General features: G+C 32.9%; 1 protein-coding gene across 1 annotated transcript; it reads left to right on the forward strand.

Annotated features, from left to right (window-relative positions):
- Positions 1-7,490: 7,490 nt before the first annotated feature.
- Positions 7,491-15,098, forward strand: LOC127726252 (defense protein l(2)34Fc-like). Its single transcript, XM_052233555.1, has 5 exons — positions 7,491-7,508; positions 10,405-10,612; positions 11,210-11,343; positions 14,219-14,316; positions 14,618-15,098. Exons 2-5 carry the CDS (start codon positions 10,411-10,413, stop codon positions 14,811-14,813), a joined length of 630 nt encoding a protein of 209 aa, XP_052089515.1. The 5' UTR covers positions 7,491-7,508; positions 10,405-10,410; the 3' UTR covers positions 14,814-15,098.
- Positions 15,099-16,587: the final 1,489 nt, after the last annotated feature.

Here is a 16,587-nt window from a genome sequence, read left to right on the forward strand (position 1 = left end):
CATCACATATGAATATATTTATATATGTTACACTTTTTGTAACTATCCATTATCATTTTATTGTGTTCATGTGATCACGTGGTTATTTAAACTTTACAGATTGCACGGACTTTTTGCGATCTGGTCAATAGATGTAGTATACATTTAGTTTTGTAAAAAAAAATATTTATACTGTTTCGTTTTATGTATTCTACTCATTTCGCTTCTATGTTATTTGTAAATTTGTGTGTATTTGTCGCTCCTGTTACGCAGGAAATCTGCGTCTGAGTGTGTATTTTGAATAAACTTAATATATAAACTTAATATATGAAATTTCATAGTATATACCTTTTCATAGACTATCCAATTTAGCACATATTTACAACTCGAGTAATCTTTTAATTGGTCTATTGATAGTTTATTTTGGCTGACTACTTGTATCACAGGTGTTTGTAAAACGGAGCTCATTAATGAAATTTTGTAAATCTACTCACTAGTTTCATTGTAAAATATGTGATTTCAAAAGGCCCTTGACTCCAGAATGAAAAGATGGTTGCTGCTGGTGTAAGTATGTTTATTGGTATAAAGCGGTGTTTTTACTATACGTTTTTCTGTACATGGTAAGATGACAAAATAAATTGACCAAAAGCAGGCAATGATTAAATTGCTTCTTTACATGATAAGATGACAAAATAAATTGACCAAAAGCAGGCAATAATTAAATTGCAGTGGAAGCTTTACATGTCTTGAAAACATTTTCCAATTTCACAGTAAAACAAAAGCTATAATAAATTTGAAACAAATAGATAGTATGCAGTGGCGGATCCAGGTGTGTGTGGGGGGGGGAGGGGGGGGGGAAACCTCCATTTTTGGACGATCAATGCTTTTGAATGGGGACATATGGTTGGACCCCCCCCCCTATTTTTCCTGGGTTGGAACCCCCTTTTAAAAATGGCTGGATCCGCCCCTGATATGTCCCCATAGATAGTCTGCGGATAGTCATTAAAAAGCAACTACCAATAGATCAAAGATACTAGGGTTTATGTTTTTTTTTTATTTCAAAGTAAAAACTAAACGATGTATCAGAACATGTATATACATATATATATATATAGGTGGCACATTCTCTTCAGACATTATTACGGCTTTGCAATTCATGACATCGTCCTGAACATGCATGAAATATTTGCCACTGGACATTAAACAACCAATAATCAATCAATTCATGACGAAATAGATCAAGCTGCCTTAATTTCCCTTCACAAGGTTTCATAGTACACACTTTTTTGTGTAGAAAGTAATTGCATGGATGATAAATTATCACAATTTTAAGATGGCGTTGTACTCTAATCAAGTTATACAGAACCATATTTGTTACTCTTTATTTAAATGAAAGAAACTTGCAATCGTCAAATACATTTTTTAGATCCAAAGATTTTAATAGCAGGATATTTAAAAATCAATGTGAAAACTATATTACAAGCTATTTAATTTAATTTGGAACACAGCATTTTATTTCAAAATAGCCAGTGGCAATTTTTGTTTTATTTTCTTGATTACGATACAATGAAATCTTACCCTTGTGGTCATTCATGCGTAGTTATTTAGTACACGGAAAAATTATGTACTAGTATATGTAAGAGAATGATAATCCCTTTCTTCATGATTAAGTACGAGCGTTAGCGAGTACTTATCATGAAGTAAGGGATTATCATTCTCTTACAAACTTAGAATATTGTAAAGTGCTCAAGGCTTAAATGATCTCTTGATTGGTTGTATTTAAGAATTAGTTTCATTGTCAGTGCAATGTTTGTAATTAATGCATGACTTCCTTTTTAGGCATGATTTCATTTATGGATTAGTTTTAGTGATGTAAGGACCTTCTTATAATTTTGGAAAATATAATAAACTATGTTTTATACTTTAGATGACACAACAGTACAATGAAATGGTAAGAAATGTTTCCTGATTGTGAGTGTGAATGTAAATCATGTAATATTTTAGCGAAGAATTATCTTTTTGTTTATTTCCATTTTAAATCAATAAATTTAAAATTTGAGTTACAAATAAATTTTATTTTACAGCAAATATTTTAGTCCAGTCCTTTACATCAAATACTACTTCATTATGTCAGGGAAATATTCAAATACAATGTCTTTAAAATAGTTTAAAATATATTCAAAAGTTAAACTAAATCCTTTTTTTAGAATTTTATCAGCATATTGGAAATTACTATTCTCACCAACCGCGGATCCAGTAACCAATGTTACTGCACCAGTAAACTTCATCTAATTTTGATTTTTTTTGTTTTTGTTTCAAAATTCAACTTTTAGTCAGTTTTAATCACAAATTCTTTCAAGCTGATAAATGTGCTTCGGGGTATTTGTAACTCATTTATAGAAACTCTTTGTTTTGAACTGTAAGTAGGCCTAAACAATAGGATAATCCCTTACTAAGAACATGACTTCATTCATTCTTCACAATTAAGAAACACCAAATCCTACAATTTCATTGGTCGAGAGCACTTTGCTATATTCTAATGAAAATTAGAAGGCAAATTCTAGCAATTTGATTGGACGAGAAGTTGTAAGTATGTGCTAAACGTCGTACTTAAATCTCTTAAGCAGTGCTTTCAACATTAATCACCCACGATCAAATTATCAATATAGTGGGGAGAGGGCTATTGATAGAGAAATTCTGCTTAATTGAAATAAGGCTTTTGTAACGATAAAGCTGAAGTCATACCTCTGAAATTTTTAGGACCAACATCAATTTATGTAATTTCTGGTTCACAAATGACCATGGGTATGTTATAGTAGCCCCAATCGCGTACTATTTTCCCCAATTGTGACAGCACTGAAAGCAAATTTTCACCGAATTTTGACTTGTCATGATTAACATCATCTAAGTCGCTAGAAAAGCATGAATTAGTTACACTTCCTAATCACCCCTTTTTGGCAGGTTCGCTTGCTCTATTTTTTTCACTTTGTTAATTTTGTCGTCTTTTTTCTTGTTGAAAAAGCGTGACCTATAGTTGTTAACGTCTTCTTCATTTGGTTTCTGGTGGAAAGTTGTCTCGTGGCAAACATACCACATCTGCTTATTATTATATTGTTTTTTTTCTTTCAATAATGGTTATATTCTCGCCTTCTATATTGCCTAAGGAGATCTTCAAATGATCACATTTACGCGAATTATGAAATAACAAAGTAAAACCCAAAAATTACAACAGGTTATTTACGACCCATCAATCAGTTGGTGTTATTATTCTTCAAAATGCCGGAGTCTGGCACTTGTCCTTCACCAGACGTCGGATTCTGATCGTAAGTTACGTTTTGATACATCCCATTCAGTCAAAACTCGGGGTCAACTTACTATGTAATAAGTGGTTTGGATAGGTCACTTTTTCAACCCACGTTATATATGATAAGGTTGAGAAAGTTTGATTGAATATATGATCACCCATACAACAAAAGGACCAAAGTGCAAACCCTCCCCAAGGTCAAAGTGAAACGGACGACCCTCTAAGCATGACTTCAGGAGGAAGAAGTTTAACATACTATTTACTCAACCGTGGTTTTGTCAAGATCTGCATTGTATAAAGTAAGATGCTTGAAATACTGTGTGATGTCTGAGTTTCTATTAGATACAATTATACGTCCATTTTTGTCTCGCCTGCGACGAAAGTCGCGGAAAGCGAGACATAAGGATTGCTTTTCCAGCGACGGCGACGGCTGCGATGACGGCGTCAACAATTGTTAAGTTTTCTGCTTAAGTTAGGTTGATAGGAACTACTTGTGATAGATCATTGATATTTTGTATGAAGATGCATTACTATCAGTACATATCAGTTTGACGACAATTTTTAGGCCGTCCCCTAGGCCATGGTTCAGTGACTTTCAATTAATTAGCCATTTTAAATGTTAAGTTTTCTACTTAAGTTAGGTTGATAGGAACTACTAGATATAGATCAATGATATTTTGTGTGAAGTTGCATTGCTATCAGTACATATCAGTTTGACGACTATTTTAAGGCCCTGCTCCCTAGGTCATGGTCAAGTGACTTTCAATCAATTAACAATTTTCAATGTTTATTGATTAGGCTAAATTGATAGGAACTACTTACATAGACAATATTTTCTATAAAGTTGCATTGCTGTCTGTACATCTCATTTTGTCAACCGTTTTAAGGTCCTACCCACTAGTTGGTCCAGCAAATTTGAACTAATTAGCAATGTTGCTGTTCATCAGATGTCTTTTTCTGAATTTTATGTCGACAGGCGAGACATATCTCTGTGTCAACAGTTTATTTTATAATAAGTATGAACAGAAATGTGCATCTTGATCTAGATCTTGATATGGTATGGTATGGTGACACGTCCGACAAACATTATTATCCCGTGTATCCGTTACGTAGCGATTAGTCAAATACCCCACGTACTAACAATATCTGCAAATGTTCTGACTTGTTCTTGAAGATTCTATCTTCTTGTAAATGTCCGGTGGTATTGAGTTCAAGTCCTTTATAGTATTAGGGATAAAAATACATTTGAATGAGTCTGTTCTATTTGGAGGTCTGATGAAATAATATTTATGCGTGGATTTTGGTGGTTTTTCCAGATATTTTCAGAATGTTCTGTTGGATTGTTTAGTCCTTTGTGTAAATGAATAAGCATACTGTGGATTACTTATTTTTCGTGGGATATCAATTTTCGTAAATTTCGTTGGTACAGGTGCACAACTAATTTAACTGTTCAAAGAAGTACTTATTCCCTATAGGCTTGTATGCAGACTTTTGTAAAACCACGAAATTGAATATCGATATTTGATTGATCGGATAAATACAATCTAGTTTGGTGTCTTTCAGGTTGCAACTAAACTTATTATAACAGTAAATTTCTTCCCTCCTAAGTTACATTTGACTAGTTGGAATCCCATACCCAGGTTGTTGCCTAATTTCCTGATCTGTCTATGTCGTCCTGTAATTTGTTTACTATCGTTGATGATGTCCATTGCTATAGATAGCGTTAATGTGTACCAAAAATAATACGGGGTCCAAGACGATGCCTTGTGGGACACCTAATAGCATTGATGTCGTTTTTGAACTGCAACCAATAACTAGCACACAAGGCGTCCTCTGTATTAAGAATGACGCTATTCAATGTAATATGTGTGTTCGTACTCCATATCTGTTGATATAAAAATAAGGCCTTGTGGTTTACTTTTCAATGAGACATTTTAATACACCGGGATTTAAACCGTCATGTCCTATATAGGTGCTTTGGTGACATTTATATTCTTTAACATCTTTTCTACCCATTTACTGGTTACATTGATGTTCCTCGTTTTGTTTGCTATTTACCTACCAGTAGTATATGGTACAGAGGATAACTTTGTTTCTGTATATACGCTTGTAAATTGTTGGTTTAAAGCTTCGGTTTTCTTGCTGTCGGTATCGGAAATGTTTCCATTTTTGGTTTGAAAGTGTGGAATCCCCTGTTTGTCTGCTTTCTGGCTATTGATGTATTAACAAAATGGTCTAATATCTTATATCGCCCATCAAGTTGTTTATATATAAGCATAGTTGGCACTGATTTTACCTCTTTATTTATTGTGTTCCCTATGCTTTGCTATATTGACTTTAGCCTTGGACTCTTATTCCTATAATTAGAACGGGTTCTGTTCTTTCGTTTTATGCTGATGTTAATCTAGGGTAATGGTACCATAATTAATGGATTGTTGATAAAAGTGAGCTATGATGTTTTATAGCTCTTTTCTTTCTATACAAGGGGATTGATGCCATCAAGTCCTATTGCTTTTGTAAGGTTAGGGGAGGGTTATACGCTCACAAACATCTTAAACCCCGCCACATTTTTATGTGCTTATCCCGGGTCAAGAGCCTGTAGTTCAATGGTTGTCATTGGTTCATGTCTGTCATAATTTTTTTTTCTTAAATTGTTTTGTTATGCATTGTTTCACATTTTTCATGCCGAGGCCTTTTAAAGCGTACTATACGGTATTACTTCTTATATTTATCGTTATTTGCTGCTTCTCCGCTAAGCACGCGGCATTTAGGAATAAGAGCAAAGACTGGTCGGCTCCGGTGTAAGGTGACATGTCTTCCTGCGGACTGTTACCTTGTGAACTATCACGTTAAAAATCCGGCTCAGCGTGTCGGTCTAGTACAAAGCAGGGTTAATATTTATATTACATTAACATGTTATCGTCCTGAATATGCATATTAATTAATAATTTGTCGCTGGATGTTAAGCAGCGATGTCATCATTATGACATCATCTTAGTACAAAACGGACATTTCTGTTCACCTTAGGTAGAATTAGAAGAAGACACACATGTACATTCTAATATGACGTGCTTCTTTCGCTTTATAAACAACAGCGTGATGAAATTCTCGATATATCTTTACTTAGCGCAGACTCAGAGATGTACATATTAATGGCCGTTACTATTTACCTCCCACGTAAATCCACATGTATCGTAACCCATGTGAAAACACTATGTGGATTTCGTTGTATTCAAATTGAAATTGAAATAGAAACTACCAGAACCGTTTTTCCTATTCAAATGCACAACAAACGTGTACGCTCTAAATTCGGATAGTATCGCGTTAAAATGCAGTTTTGGGGTAGGTGTTGTTTTATTTTCTATTCTATTGCATTATTCGCGCATTCATGGATTTCAGCAAGTCAACCAACACTCATCCCACGAGGCATACCTAGTATGTCTTTTTAGGTATATATATATATATAAACATTTTATTCGTCATTGTGCGAAGTGCTCCTTTGAAGGAGGGGTTTTCTTTACCAGAACAGAACATGGTGGCTCACTCCTTAGTTACGACATGTCAACTGTGGATTTGACAGTAAAAAAATAGCCAACAAAAAAAATGTTTGGGTTAAGATTTATAAGGATTGAACACATTTTTTCCAGTGGTTATTTAAGAAATAATTCATGAAAGCCTTAGATTTATCTGAAATTTGTAGCTTTCATCTTACAGGGGGAAACATAGAACAGCCATACACAAGGCAATCAAGTTTTTCAAATTACAGTATTTGTCTTATTAGAATCGAAATAATTCATGCAAGCCATAGATTTGTTATCATTTTCACATGGCCTGGGCCATGTGAAAATTTCCAACAAATCTATGGCTTGCATGAATTATTTCTTAATTAACCAAGTTATAAATTCAGTAGAGAAGTCCGACGATGAATACCAATAGAATGTATAAAATAAACACTACTTTTATTCTCAACAGAAATCCATAACATTGTTAATTACATACACCCTGACAATGCGTCAAATAATCCGTCATTTTCTATTCTGAATTTAGTATTCAATACGGAAATTGAGTTTAAATTGTTAAATGGCCAAATAAATGAATTCTATTTAACTAAAAAAAATAATATTGATAGTTTCACAAACCGAAGTGAACTTTGTTTATTCTACTTTCTATGTTTTGAACTGTTCTTTTGTACTGCTAGCTGAGGAGCTGCCATGAAGTAGGGAAGGTAATACTGCATAATTTACATACAATGTCTTATTAGAAAATTTACCCCAAAAAATTAGGATGAATCAACGTGGTTCATCCTCCGTGTCGTTAAATATATTGTGTTCGATTATTGAAGGGCACTCACCGTCGTCTTTACAAAGTTCATAAACGAAATACTTATTTTGCATTAATGAAAGCTTTTCAATGATTTTACCTCTGAAGACTTAACTGAATTTACGATTAATTAATCGAATGTCAATTTAGTTCAGCGGCAAATATTTCATAGTGAGCATAAGCATACTCATCAATAAGTATCAATTGTTTCTTTATGAGAAAATGTTTAATAACTTAATAGAGATGTGACGAGTTCTATATTTTTATTTCTAAGTCCGGAGTAAATAGAAGTAATTCTAATTCTAATTGTTTTATGAGAATAAAGTATGCATTCATTCAATGATTCGATGTTTACTCAACTTTAAGCACAATGCAATATAATATGTGTTTATTCAAATTAAGGTCGCTCTGGGGTAACAATAAGGATACAATCATAATTCAGTTGTATACAATAAGTGCAATAATATATACAATGTATAACAGTAGTGTAATAACAACAAAATAGCTATATCATATAATTTTAAATGTACAGTTATCTGCAGTCTGAGGGATGTTTGCAGCGGTATGACTCATTATTTGTTGTCATTTAAGGGAATTATTCTCTATTTTTCCGTGCGATGATTTACATTTCAAACTCCGAAATGAACCCCCATTTTCTTTGCATTTATGTTATTTGAGAGATGTTAAAGAGAACAAGAAATATCTAAGAGGAGACATGTTCTCTACGAATTTCATATTGAAAAAGGTTACGTTTCTATTTAAAAATGTGTGAGGTCACGTTAGGTTGGATTTCAATCAACTTGGTACCAATAGAAGCAGAATTATCACAAATAAATTGGTTATATGTTTGTTGTGAAGTGTTCGTATTTTTGACGATATAGTCACAAGTATTATTTATGTCCTGTAATTTGCTATATATTTAAACCAAATTAATTTGTAAAACAATATTATTCACGTTCACATTAGGAGTAAACAAAAACAACCGGGGACAAAATTATGACAAAAAAAAGAATATACTTCAGACAATTATGTGACTTCCATCCACAAATGTCTTCAATATAATTTTTAGAAAAATGTGGGATAAATATGAAATATTTTGCAAAACTATGTAGGTCACTTCCTTTATCAATTCAATTTCAATTCTTTATTTACACTCAGACACAAATATGTGTTACACGAGGACAAATTACAAATCAAATACAATAAATGAAAGAATAGACAGGAAACTTAACAAAAGTGTACTTTCTAAAGATCATAAAACTTGTAAGATACATGCATCTTACTAAAGGAAAGTAGATAGTTTCTTGATATATATAGCTAAATTATGCAATAACTGACAGTGACACAATGACAACATATTTTGCATTTTAAGTACAGATGGATATGTTGTATAATATTTCGGTATATACATTGACGAAAATAACTGGTTAACGTGAGGGTACCCAAATTGCACATATTTTGACAGTTTTTTCTTTCACCTACGTTTATTTATGATCTAGACAAAAGTTCCCATTCTGGGTTTATTTTGTAGATGTATTCATATTTACTATATAGTTCCACCAATTTAATTTTGAATTCATATTGAATCATAGAAAAATGGGTTTAAACCGACCTCCTCACATGTTTCCATAGATTTTACTTTTTCCAGTGAATACATCATCTGTTGATATATATTGTGAAAGTTTTGTGCATATCTACATATAATTAGCTATGTTGAAAGACGTGCAAATCATAAAAATACAAATTGTTTAGTCTCTAAAAAAACTTGTACACTGGTGTTAATATGTCTTTTGATTGAGTTAAGCCATTTCAATTGATATTTTATAGTGTGCCTTTCTATGTTGTGATGTTACACTATTGTTTCAGATAAGGGTGAAGGTTTGGTACCATTAAAACGTTTAAACCCGCTGCAATTGTTTGCACCTGTCCTAAGTCAGGAATCTGATGTTCAGTAGTTGTCGTTTGTTTCTCGTTTCTCGTTTTTTTATATAGATTAGACCGTTGGTTTTCCCATTTGAATGGTTTTACACTAGTAATTTTTGGGGCCCTTTATAGTTAGCTGTTCGGTGTGAGCCAAGGCTCCGTGTTGAAGACCGTACTTTGACCTTTAATGGTTTACTTTTATAAATTTTGACTTGGATGGAGAGTTGTCTCATTGGCACTCATACCACATCTTGTTATATCGTAAGTTTCCGCTGATTTTTTGTTTTTTTTTTTTTTTGCTAAATAGGTGCAATTTGGGTACTGTGACGTTAAAACAATAAAAATTAAAAATAAAAACTCGAAAAAGACGACGTTTAAACAATTTGGCACTGGAGACGTCTGATCAAAGAGGGTCATTATTTGAACTTTTAAAAGACTAGCTGCATGAAATGCTAGACATCTAAAACGCTGTGAATAAAGCTAACAGAGACTGGAAAAGATTTGCAATCAACAACAAAATATCCAAATAACAAGGGGAATTAGAATATAACATATAAAACAACCATGGGGATTTAGGATCATGTGGAGGAGTTAATCTAAGTTTTTGTTAATTATTTTAACCTTCATTCTTTTTAATCAGGAAGATGATAAACACTATTGAATAATGATCGCAGTAGGTGGTGCCACTAGTGAAGCAGATCATGTTTACCCGGCTCCCAAAACACCTGAGATCAACCAAAGTTTTTGGTTTGGTTCTGGTTGCTCAGTCTTGAGATTTTCATAAAGTGTTTTAAGGAATTTATTGGATAATCGTCGTCTTTCTCTTTTTAAAACACATTAATTTTGTTTTAGTGATAACGAATATTACAATTTTGTAGGTAGAGATGAGCGGCTTTGAGACCTGTTTGAAGATTGTTTTGCTGTTTTGTTGTCTTTGTTTTGTCCATGCTTATCCGACCGGAGCTCCCACTCTTGCTTGTCAAACTAGGACTCCACAACATAATGGAACAGCCACTCAAAATAGAGCCAAGCCATATACAGTAACTGCCAACTCAACCTACTATACTGCTACTGAAAACGTTTTAGGTAAGATATCGATCGATATAAGCTAAATCAAGTGCAGATACTCTAAATCATTGGTGTAAAACCCAAGATTCTATAATGCTAAATGATCGGATTTGTTGCTTATATGGGAAACTCATACCACAACTGAAAGAGATAAAGTTTCGATTGTACAAGTTGTTCTCGTACTTCGAAATTTACTCTTACAAGCAAAAACGATCTTCGCGTATGCACTTTGAAATTCTCACAGCAGTAGAATGTGACGTCACAAATTACCTAGATCAGACCACCTCCCGACTTTTCCATGATAGTAGAAACAATGAGAAAAACAAGAGGTAATGAACGAGTTGCGTTCTGTTTATTTTCAAAATCGTCATTTCTTTCACTTTACATTTACCGGACATCATAATCTATAGTAGTTGGCATTTTCGTCGTTCGATAGTACTAGTAAATTATTATTAGTTTTCCCATTTTTTATGATTTTGTTATACAGTTACATGGTGACTTGTAGTTGCAAACATCCTTGTCTTTTAGTGTTTTGATGGACAGTTGTCTCAAAGCCTTCATACAACATCTCCTCATTGAATATTGATATAGTTATTTGTTTTTTTTTGTTTACAGTGACTATAAAGGGTACCAATGGCGCGAACTTTAAAGGTTTCTTGATACAGATGAGGACAGATAACCAGCAAATAGTCGGGACTTTCACCGTCATAACAACTGCTGAAAGTCAACTTCTTCAGTGCAACAATGTGGTAAGTTAATTCCTACACTGTAACGATGTTGTTAGTAAACTTCTACAGTACAACCATATTAATTGAAACCATCTGGATGATGTTTGTTTGGTTTTGTCGACTATTCTATGACACTGTATCGTTTATGATTGCTTTGTTTGTACAGGTGTTTTTGTTATGTTGTTATGTATTATACCGTTTTAAATAGTTTTACAAGTGCTTTTCTTATACTAATTTTTAATGTATGTTCTTTAACGTATTTTGTTTAAATATCAATCAGTAGACATCCAGTGGATTTAGTGTAAAGACGTCCTGAAAAATCAGAGAAAAACACGATCTTGTGCAATGCCAAAATATAATTATCGACAGACCGTACATTTCACTAGTCTTTTTGTCGAGCCTTCGACTTTTGTCGAAAAAGCGAGACATAGCGATCCTACATTCCGTCGGCGTCGTCGTCGTCTTCGTCGTCGGCGGCGTCCACAAATATTCACTCTGTGGTTAAAGTTTTTGAAATTTTAATAACTTTCTTAAACTATCCTGGATTTCTACCAAACTTTGACAGAAGCTTGTTTATGATCATAAGATAATATTCAAAAGTAAATTTTGTAAAAAAAAATTCCATTTTTTCCGTATTTTACTTATAAATGGACTTAGTTTTTCTGCCAAGAAACATTACATTCACTCTGTGGTTAAAGTTTTTGAAATTTTAATAACTTTCTTAAACTATCCTGGATTTCTACCAAACTTGGAAAGAAGCTTGTTTATGATCATAAGATAGTATCCAGAAGTAAATTTTGTAAAAAAAAAAATCCATTTTTTCCGTATTTTACTTATAAATGGACTTAGTTTTTCTGCCAAGAAACATTACATTCACTCTGTGGTTGAAGTTTTTGAAATTTTAATAACTTTCTTAAACTATCCTGGATTTCTACCAAACATGGAAAGAAGCTTGTTTATGATCATAAGATAGTATCCAGAAGTAAATTTTGTAAAAAAAAAAAATCCATTTTTTCCGTATTTTACTTATAAATGGACTTAGTTTTTCTGCCAGTTAACATTACATTCACTCAGTGGTTAAAGTTTTTAAAATTTTAATAACTTTCTTAAACTATCCTGGATTTGTACCAAACTTGGACAGAAGCTTGTTTATGATTAAAAGCTAGTATCTAGAAGGAAATTTTGTTAAAATTTTGTTTGATTTTTTCCGTATTTTACTTATAAATGGACTTTGTTTTTCTTCCAGTTAACATTACATACAGTCTGCAGTTTAAGTTTTTAAAACATTTATTAGATTTATAAACTATCCTGGATTTTTACCAAACTTGGACAGAAGCTACTAACAATCAAAAGATAGTATAGAGAGGAATATTTTTATTTATTTTTTTCCTCATTTTTGTTGAGCCTGCGATTAACAGCAAAAGTAGGCGAGACACTGGGTTCCGCGGAACCCTTACGAATTTTTTTGGTAAAGTTAATGTTGATAGCAGATCTTTGATAGGGATAAATGATTTTACAACTTTGTTAAGAGTCCGGACGATTCTGGACCTTCATTTCATTTACTGAATAAACACACGTCTACAGTTTGTTGACCTCTAGATGTTTCTTCGTGCTTGTTACGTTGGGTTACTTTCTCAGTAGCCCATTCCTCATATATCTTTTATGCATACCCTTCCAGTTTGAATTTTTCCCTTTCTTCAAAAATATGTTTTGAAAATACCTGATGTTTTTTCAAGACAATGATGTGAACGACCAAAAGTGTATACAGTGTAATTTATGGTATATCAACTAAATTACATATTATGTTACGTTCATTCACTGTTTTGTAATTACTAAAAATATTATACAACAAGAAATACTTAATGTCATAAGCAAATAAAATAAATATCATAGTTTTTCCTTAGGTATCCTGGATTTTAGATTTTCGGTGCGTAGGAAGAAATTTAAAAAAAAAAACAAATAGTGTGTGTCGATAGTGTTTTTACAGAACAGAGTAGTCACTGCATAAATGGTTAGAAAATTAATCTGTTTACACTTTTGGTTGTTCAAATCAAAGTCATGAAAAACAACAGGTACTTTTTATAACTTTGATTTACGTTTCAGTAGGTTGTAAAGCAAATATTAGAATGTATGTCAATTCGATAACCATGAACTTGACAGGTAATGTCCCTTTAAAGGGGAATTTGCTAAATTCATGTTCAACGATTGACCCATATTCTCATATTTAATTATAACAAACAGTGCTAAAACGTTTATCTAAATTACAAAAAGAAACAAATAACCATGCATGGATTCGTTACAATGTATCACCATTTCGTCCGTGTTTAAGACCAGACGCCATATAATTAACAATCGAGATGACCCCACGAGACTGCTGATGATTAGATAACCCGATATGAATATAAATAGACAGACAAGCACGTGCAATCGTATAATGACGATTTCTCTTGGTCTGTTTGATTTTTATTTCATCGATTAAATATATATGTAAATCATCATTTTCCCTGTATAAGTACCATTGTTTACGGGCCGGAGCAGTCAACGAAATGCTTATACCTGGTGGCTTCCTTGTTTCACTTTTCAATGTTGACATACTTTCAATGAACGAACATGCTGGTCAGATATTGAACACATTCGTAGCACAGGGTAAAATTAAAGGTTGCATAATACGGATTGAAATTAGGTTGAATATTTGATTTGCAACCCAATAATTCATCAACAATGTTTTTGAGACTATTTTGACAAAATTGAACCAAACTGACTGCTAATAGCGAAATATTATTTTTATCAAAAATGTTTGAAACAAACAAAAACTCAATTTATTATTATTGTCTAATTCGTAACTAAGACCATGTATATGTTAACATTTGTGTGATTTGTGTATATTTACTTACAGAATGGTGCTGCTATAACCCATACAAATAATAATGATAAAACAGAATTACTAGCGATCTGGACACCCCCGGCACAACCTGTTGGAAACGTCAAAATCGAGTACGTATCTTTATGAGAAGACGAGTGAAATAACTCTGTTTCCTCATTGACTGTTTGCAACATATTTGTTAGTGATTAAGTGAGAAAAAGTATATGGTAGCTTGTTAATGATTGGAATGATTGCATCTAATTTTGATATTTTTTTCAATTTTAAGAAATCTATAGGTGTCTCATTATTCTGGCTATTTATATAATTGTATATTTCTTTAGACAACATATTTTCAATTATTCTAGTTGTTTTACAAGGAGCAATCTACCCGAATAAAAAAAAATCTCGTCTGATTTTTATTTTTATTTATAGAGCCACAGTGGTGCAGGACTTTCAGACTTTCTGGACAAACATTGTATCAACATCAATTACACCTTCTACACCGTCAACTACAACAACAGTTGGTGGAGCTACGGATACAGGACCAACTGGTGCATCATCAACACTATCGACAGGATACGTAGGACTAATTGGGACAATGTTTGCACTGTATCTCATGCACATTTAAAATTACTGTTTCTTTTAAAGGTAGATCGGGGGTCTAAGTTATTTTAATTATAAAGGATATGGTCTACATTTTTATTGAAAAAAACATTTTCAGAGCTATCTGCTCATGATTCTTTTTTTTTTTATAAAATCCTATTGTTAAGTTTTCTTTATATTCAGGCCAAAAATGCTTTGTCCATGTCTAATCTATACCAAATCTGACAATTTTGCACAACTTGTAGCTTGATAAAAAGCTTAGTGGTTATACTTTTTTATAACATGATATAAACTATATTTTTGCAAACTATTGAAACATTCTATCGTTTTTGTCTCGCCTTGACGGAGTCATAAAACGAGAAATAGGTATGCTGTTTCTGGCGTCGGCGGCGGCGGCGGCGTCAACAATGTATTAGTTTGTGATTAGGTATAGTTTATGGTGAACCACAAGTGGTAGGTCAATCATTTTTGGTATGCAGTTGTTTTGACATTGGCACATCTCATTTCCATGGAGACTATTTGGTCCTGCCCCCTCAGTCATGGTCTATTGAATTAGAAAATGTTCCTTAGTTAACATGTATTAGTTTGTGATTAGGTCAGTTCAAGGAGAACCATTAGTGGTAGGTCAATGTTAATTGGTATTCAGTTGTATAAATATTTGGCCCCGCCCCCTCAGTCATGGTCTATCGACTTTGAAACTTTTGTTTAGTTTACGTGTATTAGTTTGTGATTATGTCAGTTTATGGGGAACCACTAGTGATAGGTCAATGATATTTGGTATGCAGTTGTATAAGCATTGGCATGTGTCATTTCCATGGAGATTATTGGGTTCCGCCCCCTCAGTCATGGTCTATTGAATTAGAAAATGTTCCTTAGTTAACATGTATAAGTTTGTGATTAGGTCAGTTCAAGGAGAACCATTAGTGGTAGGTCAATGTTAATTGGTATTCAGTTGTATAAATATTTGGCCCCGCCCCCTCAGTCATGGTCTATCGACTTTGAAACTTTTGCTTAGTTTACATGTATTAGTTTGTGATTATATCAGTTTAACATGAACTGCTTATGTTAAGTCAATGATATTTGGTATGCAAATTTATTGGCATTTGCAAGTATCGTTTCCATGAGAATTATATAGCCCCACCCCCTCTTCATGGTTCATTGACTTTGAAACCTTTACATAGTTTACAAGTTAATGTTTGTGTTTAGATTTGTCGAAAGGGAACGACTTATAATAAGTCAATGATATTTGGTATGCAGTTGTATTAGCATTGGCACATCTCATTTCCATGGAGATTGTTTAGCCATGTACCTCAGTCAGGGTTCATTGACTTTGAATATTTGCATAACTTACATGTTAAAGTATTGCTATTTTAACTTCAACATTTGCATAATCAAAATTACAAAAAGGCGAGACATATCTCTGTGATAACAGTTTATTTAATTAGATCCCACATCTACCTTGATATATTCCATAATATTTGATAATCTCTTTAGTTGTGACGCAAATCCAAATTGGCTTATTTTAATCTTTCTGTACTTTATTTGCTTTTTACAAATATATATCATCAAGGTCTCTTTTTCATTTGTTTAGTGTGTATCATTATTTATAAGATATGTTGTCTGTTTCAACGTCAACTTTTTCAGTATGTTTCAGAAGACACTGTATTTGATTATAGGATTAAACACATTTTTTCTAGAGGTTATTGATGTGTAAACCGGGGCGATTAACTCACAAACTGAATAAAAGTCCGAAGGACTTTTATGTTAAGTTTGTGAGTAAGAGCCCCGGTTTACACATC

This window comes from Mytilus californianus, unplaced genomic scaffold (genome assembly GCF_021869535.1).
Source record: "Mytilus californianus isolate M0D057914Y unplaced genomic scaffold, xbMytCali1.0.p SCAF_17, whole genome shotgun sequence".
NCBI lineage: Eukaryota > Metazoa > Mollusca > Bivalvia > Mytilida > Mytilidae > Mytilus > Mytilus californianus.

Bases quoted from the DNA above. Each gene is read 5' to 3' on its own strand.
- LOC127726252 (XM_052233555.1), top strand. From the start codon at position 10,411: ATGAGCGGCTTTGAGACCTGTTTGAAGATTGTTTTGCTGTTTTGTTGT. The intron at 11,344-14,218 runs GTAAGTTAATTC...ATTTACTTACAG, and splicing joins TTCTTCAGTGCAACAATGTG to AATGGTGCTGCTATAACCCA. The intron at 14,317-14,617 runs GTACGTATCTTT...TTTTATTTATAG, and splicing joins GTTGGAAACGTCAAAATCGA to AGCCACAGTGGTGCAGGACT.